This window comes from Tamandua tetradactyla, chromosome 6 (genome assembly GCF_023851605.1).
Source record: "Tamandua tetradactyla isolate mTamTet1 chromosome 6, mTamTet1.pri, whole genome shotgun sequence".
Lineage (NCBI taxonomy): Eukaryota > Metazoa > Chordata > Mammalia > Pilosa > Myrmecophagidae > Tamandua > Tamandua tetradactyla.
In genome coordinates, this window is record NC_135332.1 from 115,955,813 (window position 1) to 115,975,676 (window position 19,864).

The following is a 19,864-nucleotide window of genomic DNA, read 5'->3' on the forward strand; positions in this document are numbered from 1 at the left end:
TCAGGGCTCCATCTACTTCCTAAGCAACAACGACCTTGACGGGTTAGGGGGTGGGGGTTCCTTTCCTTCTGTATTTCTGGTTGTCTGTTAGATATTTCAAGTGAATGTTTCCTGCACTTCAAAGCTCAATATTGCTAACACTAAAGTCATCGTCTCCTCACACCTTCACACTCCTCACACTTTTCTCTTTTGTCTTATGGCATGTCCCCTTTTCAGTATGGTTATACTATTACCCTAATCTCCTAAATTAGGAACCTCAAAATCAGCATCGAGTCCCCACCACTGCCTCCTCACATTCAATCTGTTATTAAGCACTGTTGAATCCACTTGTAAGATAACTTTTGAATTTCTCCCTTTCTTCTTTTTCTAATGTCAGAACCATGATGAGCTCTCATATTATTGTTAGTACCAAAATGCCTTTTTAATTGGTCTTCTATTTCCAATTCATCTTCCACAATACTGACAGAATGATCTTACATATAATAACAATCTCACCATCCTGCCTCACCACCTAAAAACATGCCACACGCTCCTCCCTCTTTGCCTACAGTTGAGTTTCTCAAACAAATCAAGCCTATGAGGTGGAGGGAAAATGTTGCATTTTCTTGGAGTATCAATTTTATTCAATGATGAGTAATTTAAAATGTATAAGAACTTCAACAAAAATATCACAGAACATTGCATAAAATTTATATGAATTTTACAATCTATTATAATATTTCAGAGAAAGTTTGTGCTTGCTGGGGGGGATACCCTGGATCCCCAAGAATACATCTGCACTCTTCTTTGCAGTATTACTGTAGAAAAAATTGAAGAACTCTGGCCTGGAGGGAAATCTACACCCCTGATGTGAGAGATTCAGGCCCTTTATTAATCTGACACTAATCCACCCTTCAGAACCACTTGACACCACTCTTCCAAACAAATCTAATGGGGATGGTTTCATGGAACAGTCATTATAGTATTTGGTTACCTTCAAAAGAGGATCCACTGATGATCATCTCCATCAGCTCAACCTGACCTTCTACCGCAGCATGATGCAAAGGGGAGGCGTTCTCATAATCATACCTGCTTAATCTCTTTTGCTTCTTGATAAAGTTTTGTAATTTACATGCACGTCCTTCAAAAACCACCTAGATGTACATACAATATTGTTACTTCGAGCAAGCATAAGTAAAACTTATGAATATAAAGCTGATTGTTTCATAGCCTTAAAAGGGTTTATCATCCACAAGCATTACCATGCTTATGATAAGGTAAATATTTTTCCTGGAGAATGCAAAATGCTTACACACATGAAGAAGACACAAGCAAATGCCTAGACACTGATAAGAACAAGAAACATATTTTTAAATTTTCTGATGATATACTCCTAATGCTATAGAAATAAAGACCTTGAAAAAAAGCTTTGAAGTAAACTTAAGCGATGCATTAGAGAAAGAATAGGTCTAATGTAACTAGAAATTTGCTTTGCCAAGAGATAAGGTACTTTAAATACAGCATAAGGAATATTGGTAAGATAGAAAGGTTTTCATGAGTGCAAAGATTATTAAGTCCAGGAATCTAAATTACTGACCCTCACTGGCCTGCCGGCCTGCCTATAGCCTAAACTCATCTACCCCATCTTTATATACCAGAGCTAGAATAATGTTTGTGAAGGACCATCAAGTAATTCACTTGGCCAGTGAACTAGAATGGCTGCCTTACTCACTCCCTGAAACAAGTAGCAACTCCTCTTTTGGCTGCTGGGATTCTGTAGCAGGCCAGGTCAGGTGAGGTTCACCTGCTGCTTTCTCTCCGCACACAGCAAAGGTTGGCATCATTGTACTCTTACATAGGGCCAGATCTCAGGGCACTGAGAGGTTACATACGTTGCCCGAAGGCACACAGCAGGTAGCAACAGGTGCATGGAATATATATTTTGGCTGAAAAATGGATGATAAATTATCATTCTGCCAAAGCTGAAGCCAAGATCAAAACCACAAACCTAGAATGAATACTGCAAAGTAAGAAAAAATATCAAATTCTGCTGAGCCTGTTTAGATAATTAAAATTTTTAGTAGTAAGATTTCAGAAAACAGACATTGTAGAGTAGGCTCAGTAAGTTTCTAGCACCGTTGATAGCTGTCACTAGCCTGAAAATGTGCAGTTCTAAACAGATGCTCACTTTCACAGGGGAAGAGCAAGAGCTTTTGTGATACCTCATTTTTCTCTAGCATCTTTTTCTTTACCTCATACTTCATATTCTTTATTATATCTGGACTGAAGATAATTTATCATGGTTGATGTAATGCCATCCTTGTAAAATTTTAAGGTGGCAGAGTTGACATTCTACTTTTGCTCCATTCTCCCAAGATATGAAGCATTCCCCAAAATGATTTTTTCTTGAAGAACTCAAGTTCTAAATAAATTAAATTGCTAAAGATTTAATATTTAAAAATCATTTTGTTTAATGTTATCATCTAACTACAGCAAACAAAACCTACAGTCTTTCATAATTTGTTGTAACTTTGTCTCTATTATCCTGCCTTACATTATTATTTAAATTTGTATAAATATTTTGATTCAAAAAGTATATAATGTCCTTCCAAATAAACCTCTCTTAATATTTATGTCAACTGACAATCTATTTCCTTTTTTAACTATTTGAAAGTTCTTAATTGTCTTAAATATAAAATTAAGAACTTTCAAAATAATTATAGTAGTACTTAATTTAATTTCAATTGACTGATAAAATTTCTTTTCAGTGTTATTTCTAGAAGCCCAGTGTATATTGGAAAGTGAATATTCAGTTACTATCAATAAAAATGCATGATACATATTATTCTATTAGTTTCATTTTTATATTTTAAATGTAATGACATCACTTATCACACACCATTCTGAGATGTCAGAAATGACACTGAAAAAGGCAGTCTGCTGTTTGGCTGCCAAGGGCAAGGCCAAACCGAAGCCACACTGTGTAACTAGATATAGATCCTAATAGACTTGATGACTTTTAGAAAAGTTAATTCTAAGTCTTAAAAACAGACATCATATAGTATCTTCTTTATGCTGCTTTAATGAACTGCATATACATAGTAATGGAGAGAAACTAAAATGAGCAATTAGAACTAACGAAAAGTCAAATGCTAAAGTATTAACTCTTGAAAGAGATGTAATTGGAAAAGGCTAAAGGCATCTGTCAAATGGTTCTTTTCCCAAATGATTTCTCAACCTGTAAATTTTCTGTGATCCTTCGATTTTGAAAGTATTCCCAAGATAGTATGTATGCACTAGAGAACAGATATTATATACTGTATATTTTAATCAAGAAGCCACCAAGAAGTCCCCAGGGTTCAGAACTCTCTGCATTGCTAATATATGTTGCTTTGTAATGAATCCAACCACTGGGATTTCTGCAGAATGATCTGGAATTACTGCAGTTAATAAAATAAAATATATAAATCCCTCCATCTCCAAGTTCTGGTACAGCTTCTAACAGCCTTAAATAATATGGCTCTATTTCACCTAGGCAATAAAACTAACTACATAAACACATTCCTGAAGAAAAACAAGCGTGAGGCTCTGTACTGCAATCCTTCAGCAAATATCTGTAGGAAACTAAACCACATCGGTAAGCAAAGAACTGTCTACATTTATGGTGTGGTTTTTGAAATTTTAAAATCTCTGGTTGTCCTGTAATATAAATTCCAAGATACTATTCTATAGTAGTTGAAAAAAAACTCATGACTTAGCTCTTTCTGGATTAATCCAAAAAGCCTCAATTAAAAATATAATTATAAAGAGAGAATAAAATTGATGTTCAACCTGGATGTGCAAGCAGACCTTGGGAGTACTGGTTTGTTCATTGAGAGATTTATTACACATGCTTGACTGATATAAGTGACTGCTGACAGTGTCAATGGGTGCAACTTATTTAGAAGGCAATTTGGTAACCTCTGTCAAAATTCAAATCATACATACCTCTTGACTCTATTAGATTTTAACATACAGACAAATCCACAAAGGTGTCAGTGGACAAAGAAGCCACATCTATACTCACAGATGCACTTAATCTTGTCTATAACAGCAAAATAAAACAGAAACAACCTAAACGCCCATCAATACAGGACTAGATAAATAAATCATGATACATTCCTACAATGGGATACTATGAAGCTGCTAAAAAGGGTGAGGTGCTAATTTTTCTTTCTTCCTTTTTTTTTGTACGCTGTATATTGGGGTCACATTTCATTATTTTTCCATGTGAGTATTCCGTTATTGCAGCAACATTTGTTGAATTTTTGTTTGCTAGTTTGTTTTTTGCGAAGTATAGGGACAGGGGAGTCAAACCAGGTCTCCCGCCGTGGCAGGAGAGAATTCAACCACCACTGAACTACCCTTGCACCCCTCCAGGTGCTGAGTTGAAAAATACTCCAGAATATGTCTCATGAGTGAATTAAAGAGTAAAGTTTGAAACACTGTGACTTGACATTTTGTAAATATATACACACACATATTTATGATACATGTGTATGCACAGGAATTGTTAATATGAACGGTTTGGCTCAAAATAAAATCTATAAAAAGTTCCAAGTGAAACAGCACACGCTCTGAACTTGTCCTGGTTTCAGGCGGTTGCCTGCTACTGCCAACTGCCAAAGGCACTTTTTGGGTAGGTCGCTTCCCACTGCAGTTGCCCACCCGTGAGCAAGAACAGGGAGAACCGACAAGCCAGCAAACAGAAAGGACAAAGCACGCACAGTGTGGCGTCTTAAAAGCCTGTCCTACCAGGATCCCCAAATTCGAAGAGTCTCCTACTGCGCACAGCGCCGGAAGCAAGCATCCTCCTCGCCTCTCCACCTTTCCCGTCCTCCTTTCCTGGGGCTGTCCTCAAGGAAACTCCCAACCAGGTAGGGCAAAGTTAGGAGCCGACCCCCTACCCGGACCTCAGAGCCCGTCCCGCCCGCCAATCGCCCTTGGTACCTTAAACAAGTCTTTGCCTTCCTCCATGTCGTCCTCCACGCCCTCGTAGGCAACGCCTCGGGGCTCCTCCCCAGGGCGCAGCGTCCTCTTCAGGCTGCGCTTCATGGACCCCACCCCAGACGCCACCTGGGGCAGCTGCTGGCCGCGGGCACCTGGGCGAGAGGGCGCGGGGAGCGGCTGGCGCCGGGCGGACGAGCCGGGAGCGCGATGCGGGCGGTGGCTGAGGACTCGCGCGCAGCCGGAGACGGCGCCCGGAGCGCGGTGCTGTGTGGTTGTGGAGCCGACACAACTTCCCCAGCCAGGGGCAGGGGGACCTTCTTAAAGGAGTTCTCTGGCCTAGGCTACTTTATAGAGCACGAGCCGGGCGGGGCGCCACGAGGAGGCAGAGACAGAACTCGTGTCCGGGGCAGTAAGGGGACGCCTCGGCTGCTCAGGGCTGGCCCCTTGAAGGTGGAAAGCTGGATTTGCGTCCAGCAGTCCCCCTTCTCAAATCAAGTTTTCAGGGTGGAACCCAGCAAATTTGTTGTAATAGAAACACTGAGACCCCACCCCACCCGCTTCCATTAGCAACTGTGGTGTGGGGGTGGCGGGAGGCAGAATAACTGGGTACATTAGGAATATTTTTTTTATTTTTAGGCTTTTTTTTTTTTTCATTTTTTTTATCCCCACTAAAAGCTGCTGGTCTGGGTTTCCCATGTCTGCCTCCTTTTGGAGGCCTCCTTCTTTAATGTGGAACTAAGGTTTTTAGGGGAAAAAACACTTTTCAGACATCTGGGAGAATGGCGTTATCCTAGCACTGGTTTGAGAGACCCGTTGAAGTCTCTTTGAACCTCAGGATCCATTTCCTGTGGATAACAAACTAATTCCCCCTCATGGCTTGGTGTTTAAGAATGGCTAATAAAAATGACAGTTGAGGTAAACATAAGCCATCATTGACTGGTGCAAGCTTGATTACCCTCTGCTTTGTTTGAAAGGCTTGACTTCATGGGCTTGCACTGCATTTATTCATCAATGGCATAAGGTGTAAATATTGTAGAGTGGTAAAAAGATAGAGACCCTAGCTTTACACTTATGTACAGACACCACAGGAGCCACTTATGTACAGACACCACAGGAGCCTCTGACACTGTTGCATCTGCATTTAGGTGCTAAGGTCTGAAAGCAAGAACACTTCCAAGGCTGATTGTATTTTGCACAAGACAGAACTTAGTTTTGAGAGTCTTTTGTTCTGACAAAATTGTGTTCTTTTAAGGCACTGGATTATGCCATGCTTACCTTGTTACCTCCAGCACCTAGTGCTAGACCTGCATGGATCTGAGACCCAGTATGGAGCTGCCTTCAGTGAAGGTACGCAGACGGCCTGCTCTTGGGCTATGCTAGGCTGAACTTGGGGGTATGTACAAATGGTCATGATGATACTGAGAAACTATGAAAGAGTTCCCCCCAGTTTTCCAGTCAATATGGCAAGTTCCCATCAGTTCCATTTCTGGAATGGAATTCTTTGCAAGGATAATAGTGAAGTTATTATGACTAATCAATTCACTAATGCGGCTTGCTGAAAGATCATGAAGGATACAGACATTCAAGCTTCACCATCTGCACAGTTGTCCCACCAGCATCCACGTTCAGGGAGTACAGAACAGGAATTAGCTACGTACCTTTCTATGATTTGCGGTAGGTGATGTGTTTGCAAAAACCAATAAAGGAAAGCATCCAAGAGGCGGGGAAAGGAGATGAGTTTACTTGAGCCACCGCTATCTGCCCAGGATTTTACGTAACAGGTCCTCCTCTTAAAATGGAAATGCCTCCTAGGAATATAAGACATTTTATTTGTTAGCAAGAATTTCTTCCATCAGTTGCTTTTCTCCTAACACTTAACTGAAAAGGGTCATTAAGGCATAAAGGGAATAAAGAGGAATCCCAAAGGGGTCATCTTGGAAGCTCGGACAGAGGACGTGTCATAGTGGTAAGCATTAAATGGCAGAGCTGGCCCTGGGAGTGAGAGATGGAGGGGCAGCAGTAGGGAGCCTGGCACTGGGAGGAAGCCCACACCAACCCCTCTTCTACCTGGTACTCCCTGGTGTCAGCTGTCAGCAGAGACTCTCAACAGATTGATGCCTTCTGCATTCTTACTTCTGTCCCATTTAATCGTTCCCAAACCATTTATTCTTTTTAACTTGTCCCCTCCTGCTTAAATACTGAATGATACGCGAGCCTGTTTTTATAAATCTGAATTTTTTTGTTTTTCATTTATGAAAAGAGGGAGTTTGAAATATTAATCAACTTACCCTTTTACCTTTTGTTTGACTTATTCATTTTAGGCATTTTTCAGACATCCGAGTGTCCTCTTAAGATCTATCAGCAATTACCATCAACATTTCTTAAAAATGGTTAAATTTCCTACCCATCAAACCCATCTCTTTCATAGATAGGGCTTCCTTCGTAAAATGACTGCATTTGAAATAATTTAGAGAGGAGCAAGATGTTATCTAGCCATTTATATCAGTCAGGATTTTATTCCCCTTGAAGTTTAATTCTTGATGGGTAGTGATAAAGTGCAATAGTTTATATAAAATTATCTCAAAATAGAGATAATTTTTAGAGAAAATAAGGCTTCACAGAAACTCCTAGAAGCCATTTTTCTTAATTTTGCACAGGATCTTATTTCAAAAGTGGAAAATAATAATAATAGATAAGATTGTATTTAAATTTTGAAAAATAAAAACATTTACATATTTAAATCAACTCAATAACTTTTATGAAAAAGTAAAAATAATTTTAAAATATTTTAATTTTATTTCTTGAATTAAAAAATTTTCATTTGCAAATTCATTATACAAATGAAGAGTATATGAAAATATATTAGTAGTAGTGCCTATAATGGAGGTAAAAATGTTTGGTCACCTTAACTCAAGTGCCTTAATTTAATAATAAAATGAAAAGGAGACCAATAAATTCAGAAGTAACAAGGAAAATTAGTATTGCATCATTAAATATATATATATATCATAAAATTCACCCCCCCATGGGAAGTGTAGAGTGTGATGGATTTTAGTAAATTTATGTGATTGTGTAACTATCGCCACACCTCAATCCTATTTTACCACTTCCAGCAATCCAGAGAGTTCCCTCGTACCCAAATGCAGTCAGTCTTCACTCCCACCCCCAGTCTAAGCAGACTTTGATCTGCTTTTTGCCTCTATAGTTACCATGGGTTGAGTTGTGTTCAACCCAAAGGCATGTGCAAGTCCTAACTCCTGGGTCCCATGGATGTGATCTTATTTGAAAACTGGGTCTTTGAAGATGTTATAAGTTAAGATGAAGCCAAACTGGTTTAGGGTGGAGGGAAGCATTGGACGTGGGCAGACAGAGGGGAGAACCTCATGTGACAACTGAGGCAGAGATAGCCATGGCTGCGGCAAGCTAGCCACCAAAAGCTTGGGAGAGGCCAGGGAGGATTCTCCCCTATGGATTTCGGACTTCAAGCCTCCAGAACTGTGAGACAATACATTTCTATTCCCTAGAAATGTCAGATATGTGGAGTCAAACAATAGATTGTCTTTTGTGTTTTGCTTTACTCACTTAGCAACTGCATTTGCGGTCCATCCAAGTTGTAGCGTGCATCGTAGTTTGTTCCACTTTGTTACTCCCTTGTACCCTATTTATGGATATGCCTCATTTGTTTTATCCATTTAAGTTCCTCCTTGCTGAAGCAAACACCATGAGATGGATTGGCTCAAACAATCGGAATTTAATGGCTCATGGTTTTGAGGCTAGGAGAAGTAAAACAAATGAAAGTCTCATCAAGGTAATACTTTCTCCCAGGAGAATGCTGCATTCTGGGGCTGGCTGCCAGTGATCCTTGCCTTGGCTTCTCTGTCATATGGCAGTGCCCATGGCAGCCTCTCCCGGCTTGTCCTTTCTCTCCCAGGTTCTGTTGACTTTCAGCTTCTGGCTGCTCCCTCTGTGACTTTATCTCTCTCTTTCACTTTGATTATAAATGACTCAGATAATCCAGATCAAGCCCAACCTGATTATTTGGGCCACACCTTAACTGAAATAACATCTTGAAGAGATCTTATTTACAATAAATACATCCACACCCATAAGAATAGGTTAAGGTTGCTCATTTATTTATTTTTTTGATATGCTGTACGGTGGGGGTCACATTTCATTCGTTTTCCAAGTGAGTTTCTCGTTATTGCAGCACCATTTGTCAAATTTTGGTTTGTTTGGGTTTTTTGTTTGTTTGTTTCTTTGCGTGTTTGTTTGTTTTTTGGGGACGTGAGTGGGCCAGGAATCGAATCTGGATTTCCCGCACGGCAAGTGAGATTTCTAGCACTGAACTACCCCTGCACCCCCTGGATTAAGTTTTTAAGGACAGGTTTTTCTTGGGTACAGATCCCTAAGCCACCACACCATTTACCAGTTGAAAGATATTTGGATTATTTCCAGTTTTTCATTGTTATCAATAATGCTGCTATGAATATTTGCATACAAATATTCTTAAGGTTATACATTTTCATTTCTCTTGGTTGGATACCTAGGAATGGATTGCTGGGTCATATCATAGGTTTATGTTAAAATGTTTTTTTATGAAACTGCCAAACTTATTGAGTTGTAAGATGTATTAGTCAGGGTTCTCTAGAGAAGCAGAACCAACAGGAAATATATAAATATGAAATTTATTAAAGTGTCTCATACAACTGTGTGGATGCAAGAGTCCAAAATCCGCAGGGCAGGCTGCGAGGCTGGCAATCCTGGTGAAGGTCCTTGATGCACTCCACAGCAGGGCTGGCTGGCTGAAGAAGAAATGAAAATTCTCTTTTCTCCCTTTACGTCTTCAACTGATTGGATTAAATCTAACTGATTGATTCTCTCCTTGAAGAAGACATACCTTTAGTTAAATTGTAGATGTAGTCAGCCACAGGTATAATCAGCTGACTGATGATTTAATACACCAGCCTTCTGGTTTATCATCCAGCCATGAAATATCCTGGCAATACAGGTTAGGCCAGTGCTTGCCTGACCAGGCAACTGGGCACTGTCACCTGGTCAAGTTGATACCTGAACCTAAACATCACATAAGAGAACTTTATATATTCTGGACACAAATATTTTATTAGATGTATGATTTGCAAGTATTTTCTCAGAGTCTGTGGCTTGCCTTCATTTTCTCAATGGTGTCTTTGGAAAGTACAGCTTTTAAATTTTGATAAAATTCTAGGTTTTCATGTTTTTTTTTTTTGCTTTCATGAATTGTACTTTGGATGTCACGTATAAAAATTTTCATCTAACCCCAGGTCAGAAAGATTTTCTGCAATGTTTTTTTTTCCCCAAAAGTTTTATAGTTTTAGCTCTCACATAGATCCTCCATTTCCTTTCCCCCTTTTATGCTATTACTTAAAATTATTATTTTAAGCTCCAAAATACAGTGCTATAATTATTGCTTTAAATGATCTCCCCTTTTAAAAAGAAATTAAAAGGAGAAAGAAAATACATATACACACACAAGTATTTTATACTTGCTCACATATTTGCAGTACCCAGTGCTCTTCACTTCTTGCATATTTGAATTACTATCTGGTGCCATTTCCTTTCAACCTGAAGATATCCATTTGCATTTTCTTATAAAGCAGGTCTGCTCATTTCTGCTTACACAAAATGTTGAGGGATAAATTTTGCCGGATGTAAGAGTTTTGTTTGATAGATATTTTTATCAACACATGGAAGGTCGTTCCACTGTCTTTCCGCTTCCCTCATTTTCAGTGAGAAGTTAGCCAACTATATTATCATCGTTCCTCTCCATGAGATGAGTACTTTTTCTCTTCTTGCTTTTAAGGTTTTTCCTCTTTATTTTGGCATTCTGCAGTTTAACTGTAGTGTGTCCAGGTGTGGATATCTTTCTGTTCATCCTACTTGGGGTTCGTTGAGCTTTATGGATTTATATATTAATTTTCATCAAATTGGGAATGTTTTCAACCACTGAGTCTTCAAATATTTTGTTCTGCCCCTTTATCTTCTTTCCTTTTTTGGATTTCCATTTATGTACGTTGGTGAGCTTGTCTTTAGATTATTTACATTATTGTCTTTTCAATAATCTTTACTTTTTCCTAATGATTTCTGTTTTTCTATTAAGATTCCTTAGCTGTTTTATATTGTCATCATATGTTTTAAATTATTTGATCATATTTTCTTTAATTTTTAAAAACATATATATAATGCTTTTTTGAAATCTTTGGCTGCTAAATCTAGCATCTGTACCCAAATAGAATCCGTTTCTATTCATGTTTTTTCCCCCTGAGTATGGGCCACACATTCTTATTTCTTTGCTTGTCTTGTAGTTTTTTTGTTTAAAATTGGATATTTTAGACAATAAATTTTAGAAGGTCTGGATTTGAATTAATTTTCCTGAGGGACTATTCTTGTAACTTTACTGCAGAATCTGTCTCCTGTGTCATTTGTGGCTATTGCTATATCAGCTCAGTGCTTTAAATTCTTATTTTAATTTTCATCATGGGTCATCACTTTCTCCATAACTTAGTGGCCAGCCAATGATTTGAGTAGAAGTTTGTTCAACCACGTCTACCTGTGTGGCTTCCATCGCCTCCTCATCAGTATATATATGGTCTGTGTAGCCCTCCCAGAGTTAGCTAATTCTCAAATTTCCTTCGATTTTTACTTTCCACAGAACTAGCTCTCTTGGGCCTCCCCTACATGTGCCTTTAGTTTCCCAATTGGTCAAGAATGTGTGGTTAGCTTATTTAGCCCTTCAATGGCTCTCAAATTTCTAGGATTTAATTGATCAAATTTCTAGCTTTTTAACTGCTTGTCACAGCTAGAACTGTGACTGAAGGCTTACAAAGCTGTGAATTGTAGGTTTTCATTTATTTCCTATTGATAAACAAATGCTGATAAATCTGTGCTTTTTTACACTATTCACCCCCTTCTTCTGGCCCCATAAGAGTCCATCGGTTTTCTTGGTCATTCCTGTACTGGTAAAACAACGATTTTTACTGATCAAACCAGGGGGATGCAGTGTGGGGATTGAAGTAACCCCTAATGAGAAGACCACAGCTCCTACTCCTTACCTGAAGTCCTTAAAGTTTTTCAAGAATAAACACTTCTCAATTTGTCATCTACTTTTGGGCAATTTCAAGAGACCCAAAATTTTATGGAGAGGACTTGCCAATCTCTACATACTATCAAAGCCAGATTTTTTTTTTGTCAGAATTACCTCTTGAATATGTATTGCTTAAGGAAAATCATTGCTTTTCCTGATAAAATAATTTTCCAAAACTGGCTATTTATTAACAGCTGAACATATAATCATAGTTACAGATTTTATGGATGAATTCAGCTTGTTTCTAGTTTTTACAGAAATTCTGAATTTTACTTCAATCTGGGATTTTGCCATCCTATAAGAATGTTTATGTAACAATCTCTGGAAGTTTTGGGAAAACTCACCTCTGAACACATTAAAGCTTGAGGCATTTTAGGGCTCAATCTTTCATTGTATTTTCTGCTTTTGCCTGGTTAGTGCTTACTTAGATTTTCTGTGTTCTTCAGTAAAATTCAGCAATTTATAGTTTCCTAGGAAATAATCTATTTCATCGTCACTTTTTGAATTGGCATTCAGAGTATTTTTATAGCTTTCTAAATCTTCCCTGAAGCTGTAGTTCCCCTTATTTCATCTCTAATTTTTTGTGTGATTTGTAAATTTCAATCATTTATCTATTCCATTATCTTTTTTTTTTTTTTTTTTTTAAAGGAAAGACAGAGAGAAGGAAGGAAGGATAGAAGGAAGGAAGGAAGGAAGAAAGGGAAACATTTTTAAACATTTTCTTGTTTTATTGTATTCTGTTTCTCCGTTTTTGTTACATGGGCTGGGGCCGGGAATCGAACCGAGGTCCTCCGGCATAGCAGGCAAGCACTTTGCCCGCTGAGCCACCGCGGCCCGCCCTATTCCATTATCTTTTAAGAGAATAAACTTTTGGTTTTAGTGATCATGTTTTCTAATTTTATGTTGTTCCTTTTAAATTATTTTCTTTGTCATTCTTATTATTTTTATGAAATTATTCAAGTAGTCCTTTTAAATTTTAAAAATTGTATGCTAGTTTATTTAGGTTCTTTTAAATATTGTAATATATAAATTTAGAGTGAAAACACTTTCTTTGAGAATCAAATTTAGTTGTTTTACACAATGTCGAGATATAGTCCTCTTTAAATTATTTCTAAATAATTCTAGAATGTGGTTTTAATTTCCTTTTCAACTTAAAAATTATTGAAAAGACTTTAAAATTTTAAATGGATAGGGATTTTTTTTAAATAAAATTAAATACTTCTTGTTAGTTTGTAATTTGATTGATGATTGATATTCTTTTGTCTTTTTGAAATTTGTTGTGATTTTGTGAACTGATACATAGCAAAGTTACATTTAAGAAAGTATATTTTCTTTTATGTATACAAAGTTTCATATACATTCATTCGATAAACTTTGTTGATCGTTGCTCATCTCCTATATCATTATATATTTTTTGTTTTCTTGTTATGCCAACTTATATATTAAAAGATTCCACAATGGTTGTGAATATGTTCGCTTAGTCATGTATTCAACCAGATTTCCATTTATATATTTCTAATCATGTTTTTAGGTGCATAAACGTTTGTTGCATTGTTGGCAAATTTATATATTGATGAATTTTAATTTTATCAATATGAAATATATCTTTGTCCTCTCTAATACCTTTTCTACTTGAATTCCATTTTAATGGGTATTAATACTGCTATGTCTTATTTATTTTTACCATTTTCCTCATGTATCTTTCTCCATCTCCTTATTTTCAACATTCCTTTCCACTGTGTTTTCCTGTAGCTATGTCTCATGACAACAGCTTACAGTTAGATTTTGTTTTGTTTTTAACCCAGTCTGAAAGGCTCTCTTTCAATAGGCATGTTTAACTTATTTACATTTATTCCGATCACTAATAAGATTGAATTTGTTCTTGTTATAAAGCTTTATTAAATTTGCCTGCTCTATTTTTTATTGCTTTACTTTCCTCTTCCTGATTAAGTTTACATTGTGCATTTTTAAACCTCCATTGATTTGAACATTGCATACAATTTTTTTCTATGATTAGTTTTAAAATATTAACAAATACACTTAAAATTATGGTTTTTGTCAATTCCAAGAGTTAATGATTTTCTGTATTATTCCCTTTACCTTATAACCTTACTATGTTTCACTTCTATATTCCCTGACCCTCCCTTGCCCATCCATGTTAAATAATATCAGTAATTTATTCAGATATTTCAGAATTTTAAACTTCATGGAAATACTTTACAGATTCCAAATTCTAATATTGTTGAATTTAATATTGTTGGTTCTGGCATCCTTTGGCATTCTTTTTTGTGGTTTACTATTATTTTTTTCTGCATCCTAAACGCAAATAATTCTCTCAATGAAGTAAGTTAGTTGACAGTAACATTTCCAAAACTTTGCATATCCAAAAATGTCCTTCTTTTGTCTTCCCACCAGAATGGTAGTTTAGATAGATCTAAAACTCTTTCAAAGTAATTTCCCCTCAGAACTTTGAAGACATTTACTGCTACTTTTCATCATCTACTTTTTGCCAATAGACTATCTTATATCAATCTGTTTCTCATTCATTTCTTGGTATTTGATCTCATTTCATCCATGGAATAATTTAGGATTTTTATCTTTATTTTGGTGTTCTGAAATTTCAGCATTATGCAACTGCTAAAGGATCTCTGATTGATCATCTTGTCCTGTACTCGGTGGTCGCTTCCACCTAGTTGTTGGTTTTCTTTGGCTTTGTGAAATTTTCTTCCATGTTATTATGAGCATCATTTGTTGCTGTATAGGTCAGGCGAGCTTTTCATGGCAAGTAACAAAAAATACGACCTAAATTAGCTTAACCCAAAGTGGAATTTATAGGATCACAGAACTAAAAGGCCTATGTTAGTACTAACTTAAAACAAGCTCGATCTAGGATCTCGATGTCATCAACACTTTTTCTCTATTTCCTTTAGTCACTATTTTCCATCAAGAGAGAAATTTCGTTTCTTCTTTGCAGACTCACATACATGGCTGCAGCAGCACGAGGCTTACATCTCCTGGTTTATGTTCATTGATGTGATCAGTTTTCTACCAGTCCTAAAAAATGTCATGATGTTGTCAATGGCTCTGATTGGGTTATAAATTTAAACTCTTAACCCGTTACCATGGCCCCAAAATCAATTGTCTGATTATACCCCCCATTGAAGCCACCCAAGGAGTCAATGTGGCCTGTGGCGGTTAGATTCAGTTGTCAGCTTGGCCAGGTGAAGGCACCTAGTTCTGTGGCTGTGGTCATGAGCCAATGGTACATGAACCTCATCTGTTGCCAATTACATCTGCAGTCGGCTAGGAGGCGTGCCTGCTGCAATGAAGGACGTTTGATTTAATTGGCTGGTGCTTAAATGAGAGAGCTCAATGTAGCACAGCCTAAGCAGCTCGGCATTCCTCATCTCAGCACTCGCAGCTCAGCCCAGGCCTTTGGAGATGCAGAAAGAAGTCACCCCGGGGAAAGTTGTTGGAACCCAGGGGCCTGGAGTGAAGACCAGCAGAGACCATCCTGTGCCTTCCACATAAGAAAGAACCTCAGTGGAAAGTTAGCTGCCTTTCCTCTGAAGAACCAACAAAATAAATCCCCTTGTATTAAAAGCCAATCCGTCTCTGGTGTGTTGCATTCCGGCAGCTAGCAAACTAGAACATGGCCCAAAGTGTATGGACTGAGAATGGGGGAAGAATAGCTTCCATTACTCTGAGAGTACTCAGAGTACTACTGGCAAAAGATGGGGGAATTGATGCCGAGTTTCTCTTTCTAGCCAGAGGTATTGATGTTTATATATCTTATTTCCATTTTATCCTTTAGCTTTTTTTCTGGATATATATTAAAATCTCTGCATCCATTTTATTTGCATCTTAAGCATTCTCTTATCCTTTGTCCTTTTACACTGTATTACAGGAAAATTCTTTGACTTGATATTCCAGCTCACTATTTTGTTCTTCAGTTATGTCTGTCAATGTTTTTTATTTCATTAAGGAATTTTAATTTATAAGATCCCTGGTTGAGTCTGTGTAAATGTAATATGTTCTCACAGTTAAAACTTAATTTAATTTTTATTTTATCCTACAATCATGTTCTGCACGTCCTGTTAACATTGTTTTCTCTTTATGATGGTGTTAGTTTCCTTCAAATGTTGAATAAGCCTTGTCTGCCCACTTTTGTGATTTAGCATTTCCATTCAATTGCCCCTTATGCTCATAAAGCTCAGCCTCTGGTGATAGCGAGGGAGGAGCCCAATGTGTGGCCGGCACAGCTGTGCTTCTCTTCTGGGAACAGCAGCTTGCTTGTCTGCTCTGGCCCATCACTTCGCTTCCAGGGACCAATTGCCCATACTCGGCTCTAGCCCCTGGACAAACATCTTTGGTGCCCTCTGCTTAGTACAGTCAGAGAGGGAAGCGGGACTAACTGTTGCTTCTCAATTAATAACCACCGTGCTACATGCTTAAAGTCCATAGTCTTGTGGCTATTGACTCTGTGCTTAAGATTCCCCACCACTCTTCCCACCACCGTGTTCTTTTGTGTTTAACTTGTGACTTAGGTTTACATTGTGCTTTCCTCCATTTTTTCATCTCTGTAGCTCTGATCCTGCCTGCCTTCTACCTTTCAGGAATTATTTAACTTTTCTAGTTTTGTTGGTGTCATTCTCACCCTGTTTTGGACTTACTCTGTATTAAATATTTTTTTGGCCGTAACATTGGATTTTAGGTGTGTCCTATTCAACTTTATTTATCCAATCACTTTCTCTTGGCTTCTGTGTCGTTAAAAATCTACCTTTGTTTCTGCCAAATTGTATGGAAAGGAGTAATTTTTACATACCGTGCATAGAAATATTTGAGTAACAGTAGAAAAGGATTTGGATTGGGGAGGAAGGGAAGAAACTAATTTCGTTGAGATTCAGCTGCTCACCAGGCAACTAACCTTAATTTATTGTCATTTGAGTCCCAGAAGGAAAGTTCTGACTGATGTGGTCACATGGTGAAAAAATTCATGCACACACACACACACACACACACACACACACACGCGCGTGCGAGCGCACAAATTATTGTGGGACACCTATGATAATGCTCCTTTCAACCAGATAATCAGAGAATCGCAGTGTGCTTTCCTATAGAGCAACTAGAGCACAAGCTGCCCTGTCCAGAAGGCCAACTGACATAGCAGATTATCCAAACTGGCACTATTCCCGGGGGCCTTGGCAACCACAGATAAGAGCAATTATTGGAGCACTTATTAAAAATGCAAATCTGGTAAGATTATTTAAAATGGGAGATATACAGAAAGCTAGTTAAGTTGCCCTCCTAGGGTGTGATATTAGCAAATAGTAATTCATATTTTAGAAGAAAATAAAACATAAATTTGTTTTATTCATATTAAGTTGTTTTAAACTTGCACGTATTTTATTACTTACTCAGATAATGAAATTAATCTCTGTGTTTTGAATTTTTATTTCTAAATATTTAACCCAAAGCAACAACCAGAATTTAAAATGTATTTCAATAACACCTGGCAGTGAAAGAGAGAGATGGCTGATTTCGCCTAGTACCAGTAATGCTTCATAGAATTTGAAAGTACAACTGAACCCACTTATTAATTATACAGATCCTCACTATGAATCCTTATTTACTATGCACTTAATTAATTTAGACCTAAATCATTTTCAACTGAAAAAATAAGAATAAAATAAAAGCATGTTTTGCTTTAAGTGTCTCTGCTATTTACCATAATGATTTAATTATATATGGAACTTCCAGAGCACAGATATTTAAAGTTATTATATAAAATGTTTTAGTGACTTTATTTTAAGTAGCACTATCACAATAATATCTGTAGTTCAAAGACTATCTCCAGCATATAAAGACATTCTAGTTTGACTATTTTAAAAATAAATAATTTATCCCAGTCTGTGTAGAAATCTGCAGGGTACCCAAATCATAAGCCTCTCAGGAAATTCTGAGAAAGGTAGCTCCCACGATTCAAATGTAATAAAGATTTTATCTCAACCAATTCTTGAAGAGAATTAGACAACTGTACAGTTTACAGTTGAACTGAAATTTTAGATATATAATTAGTATTACAATTGCACTTTATCATGTATCAGAAACTTTGACACATATAACATCTGACAATATGCATTCTCCTTTAAAAATAGGAAAGGTACAAGGTATTGAATAAAACTTATGCTTACCTTTATTCACATAAATTGACATCCTGTTTCTTATGTTATGCAGGCATAAATAACCAAGTAGAGAATGGCTCCTTTCTCATACGGTTGATGGGCAGCACCCACTTTTATAGTCCTATATAATTATATAAGGGGTAGTTCATTCTAAGAGTCAATATTATGTCTTTTTATTGCACTTCCTCATATAACTAAATAGATGAATACTAAGTTTTCATAATTTAAGCTTAGAAATTTGACCACTGGCTACTCAAAAGCAATTACCTAATTTAATTATTGCTTATAAACTTGGCTCCTTAAAAAGGCAAAACCACAGATCAGAGTAGTTAACAGTGGCAGCCTTGGGAAAGTATCTAACTTTTGCAGAAAACTAATTTACATCCTCAATCTGAATAACCTACAGATTGCCAAGAAAAAAATAAAGGATTGTTGAGTTGTCACTTTTAAAATCTGTTAGACACCAGTAAATTGGAGACAATCTGAATTAGCCAAGAAAAAAGTTATCTGAAAGGAAATACGACAAATATCTTATACCATTAGCCATATGTCTGTATCTACTAGAGATGTGACTCAAAGGAAAGCAAATTTCTAAATATAGTAATTAACAAATTTGTAGAAGTATAATGTTCTAGTTAATCAAGTTAAATTTAAATGTCAAGATTGATAACTTGATTGAGGATGCTTGAGTCCTCTGTTCTCCATTTTTCTTTCTCTAAAGCATTTTTATCTGCTCATTCAATTCTTAGTTCAAAAGTGTTCATTGAGCAGTAACTGTATACTGGTTAGTGAGTTAGGCTTTCTCAAGGAGCTACCAGCTTAATGGAAAAGAAAGAAAAGTAGGCATTTTCCAAAGAATGTATACAGTGTTTTAGCATAGGCTAACTGTGGTAATAAAAGTTGGTATCTCAATCAAATAAAGTTCAAGACAGATACTCTTAATCAGCCAGAAACTTTTCTTTAAGTAGTGGTTCAGAGACCAAGGAGCCTACCACATATTGGCTCAGTCATCCTCAACTCTTGGCTTCACAGGTGCAGTATATTGAATTATGTATCTAAATTTAGACATATTCTTAGTCTTAATCCACACTCCCATGGGTGTAAACCCATTGTAAATAGACTCTCTAGAAGATGGCATTTTTCGTTAAGATGTGGTCCAACTGAATGTGGTGAGTCTTAATCTGGATTACTGGGGTCTTTTATAAGCAGAAGAAATTCAGAGAAAGCCATGGAGAGGAGCCAGAATCCCCAAATCTATGGAACCCAGAAGAAAAAGGAAAGGTCATAGCAGTGGGAAAGATATGGAACCCCAAGGATTGTAGCAAGCCAATCGGGGGAATGCTATCAAACCTGGGACACAGCAATCATCCTAGCCTCCAAAACCATGAGACAATAACTTCCCATTGTTTGTCATAGCAGCCTGAAACACTAAGACACCAAGTTACCACATTTGGAAGGAGGACCATGGAGCTTTTCCAACAGCCAGCCTTGTATGGCTTCATGGCCACAATAACTACACAGGAGTTTGAGAATCATAGTGTCTGGGACCAAAAGGAACCACGTTTGTGCATAGTCCCTGTCACAG

At 37.3% G+C, this 19,864-nt stretch overlaps 1 protein-coding gene across 1 annotated transcript in view; it reads right to left on the minus strand.

Annotated features, from left to right (window-relative positions):
- TRPA1 (transient receptor potential cation channel subfamily A member 1) overlaps positions 1-18,358 on the minus strand; it is a 75,507-nt gene extending 57,149 nt beyond the window's left edge. Inside the window, exons 1-4 of the mRNA XM_077163211.1 lie at positions 18,289-18,358; positions 6,627-6,776; positions 4,969-5,120; positions 974-1,133 (exon numbers count right to left, since the gene is read on the minus strand). Coding sequence (XP_077019326.1) covers positions 974-1,133; positions 4,969-5,073 — 265 coding nt within the window. The 5' untranslated portion in view covers positions 5,074-5,120; positions 6,627-6,776; positions 18,289-18,358. The remainder of the gene's footprint in view (positions 1-973; positions 1,134-4,968; positions 5,121-6,626; positions 6,777-18,288) is intronic.
- Between the last annotated feature and the right edge of the window lie 1,506 nt (positions 18,359-19,864).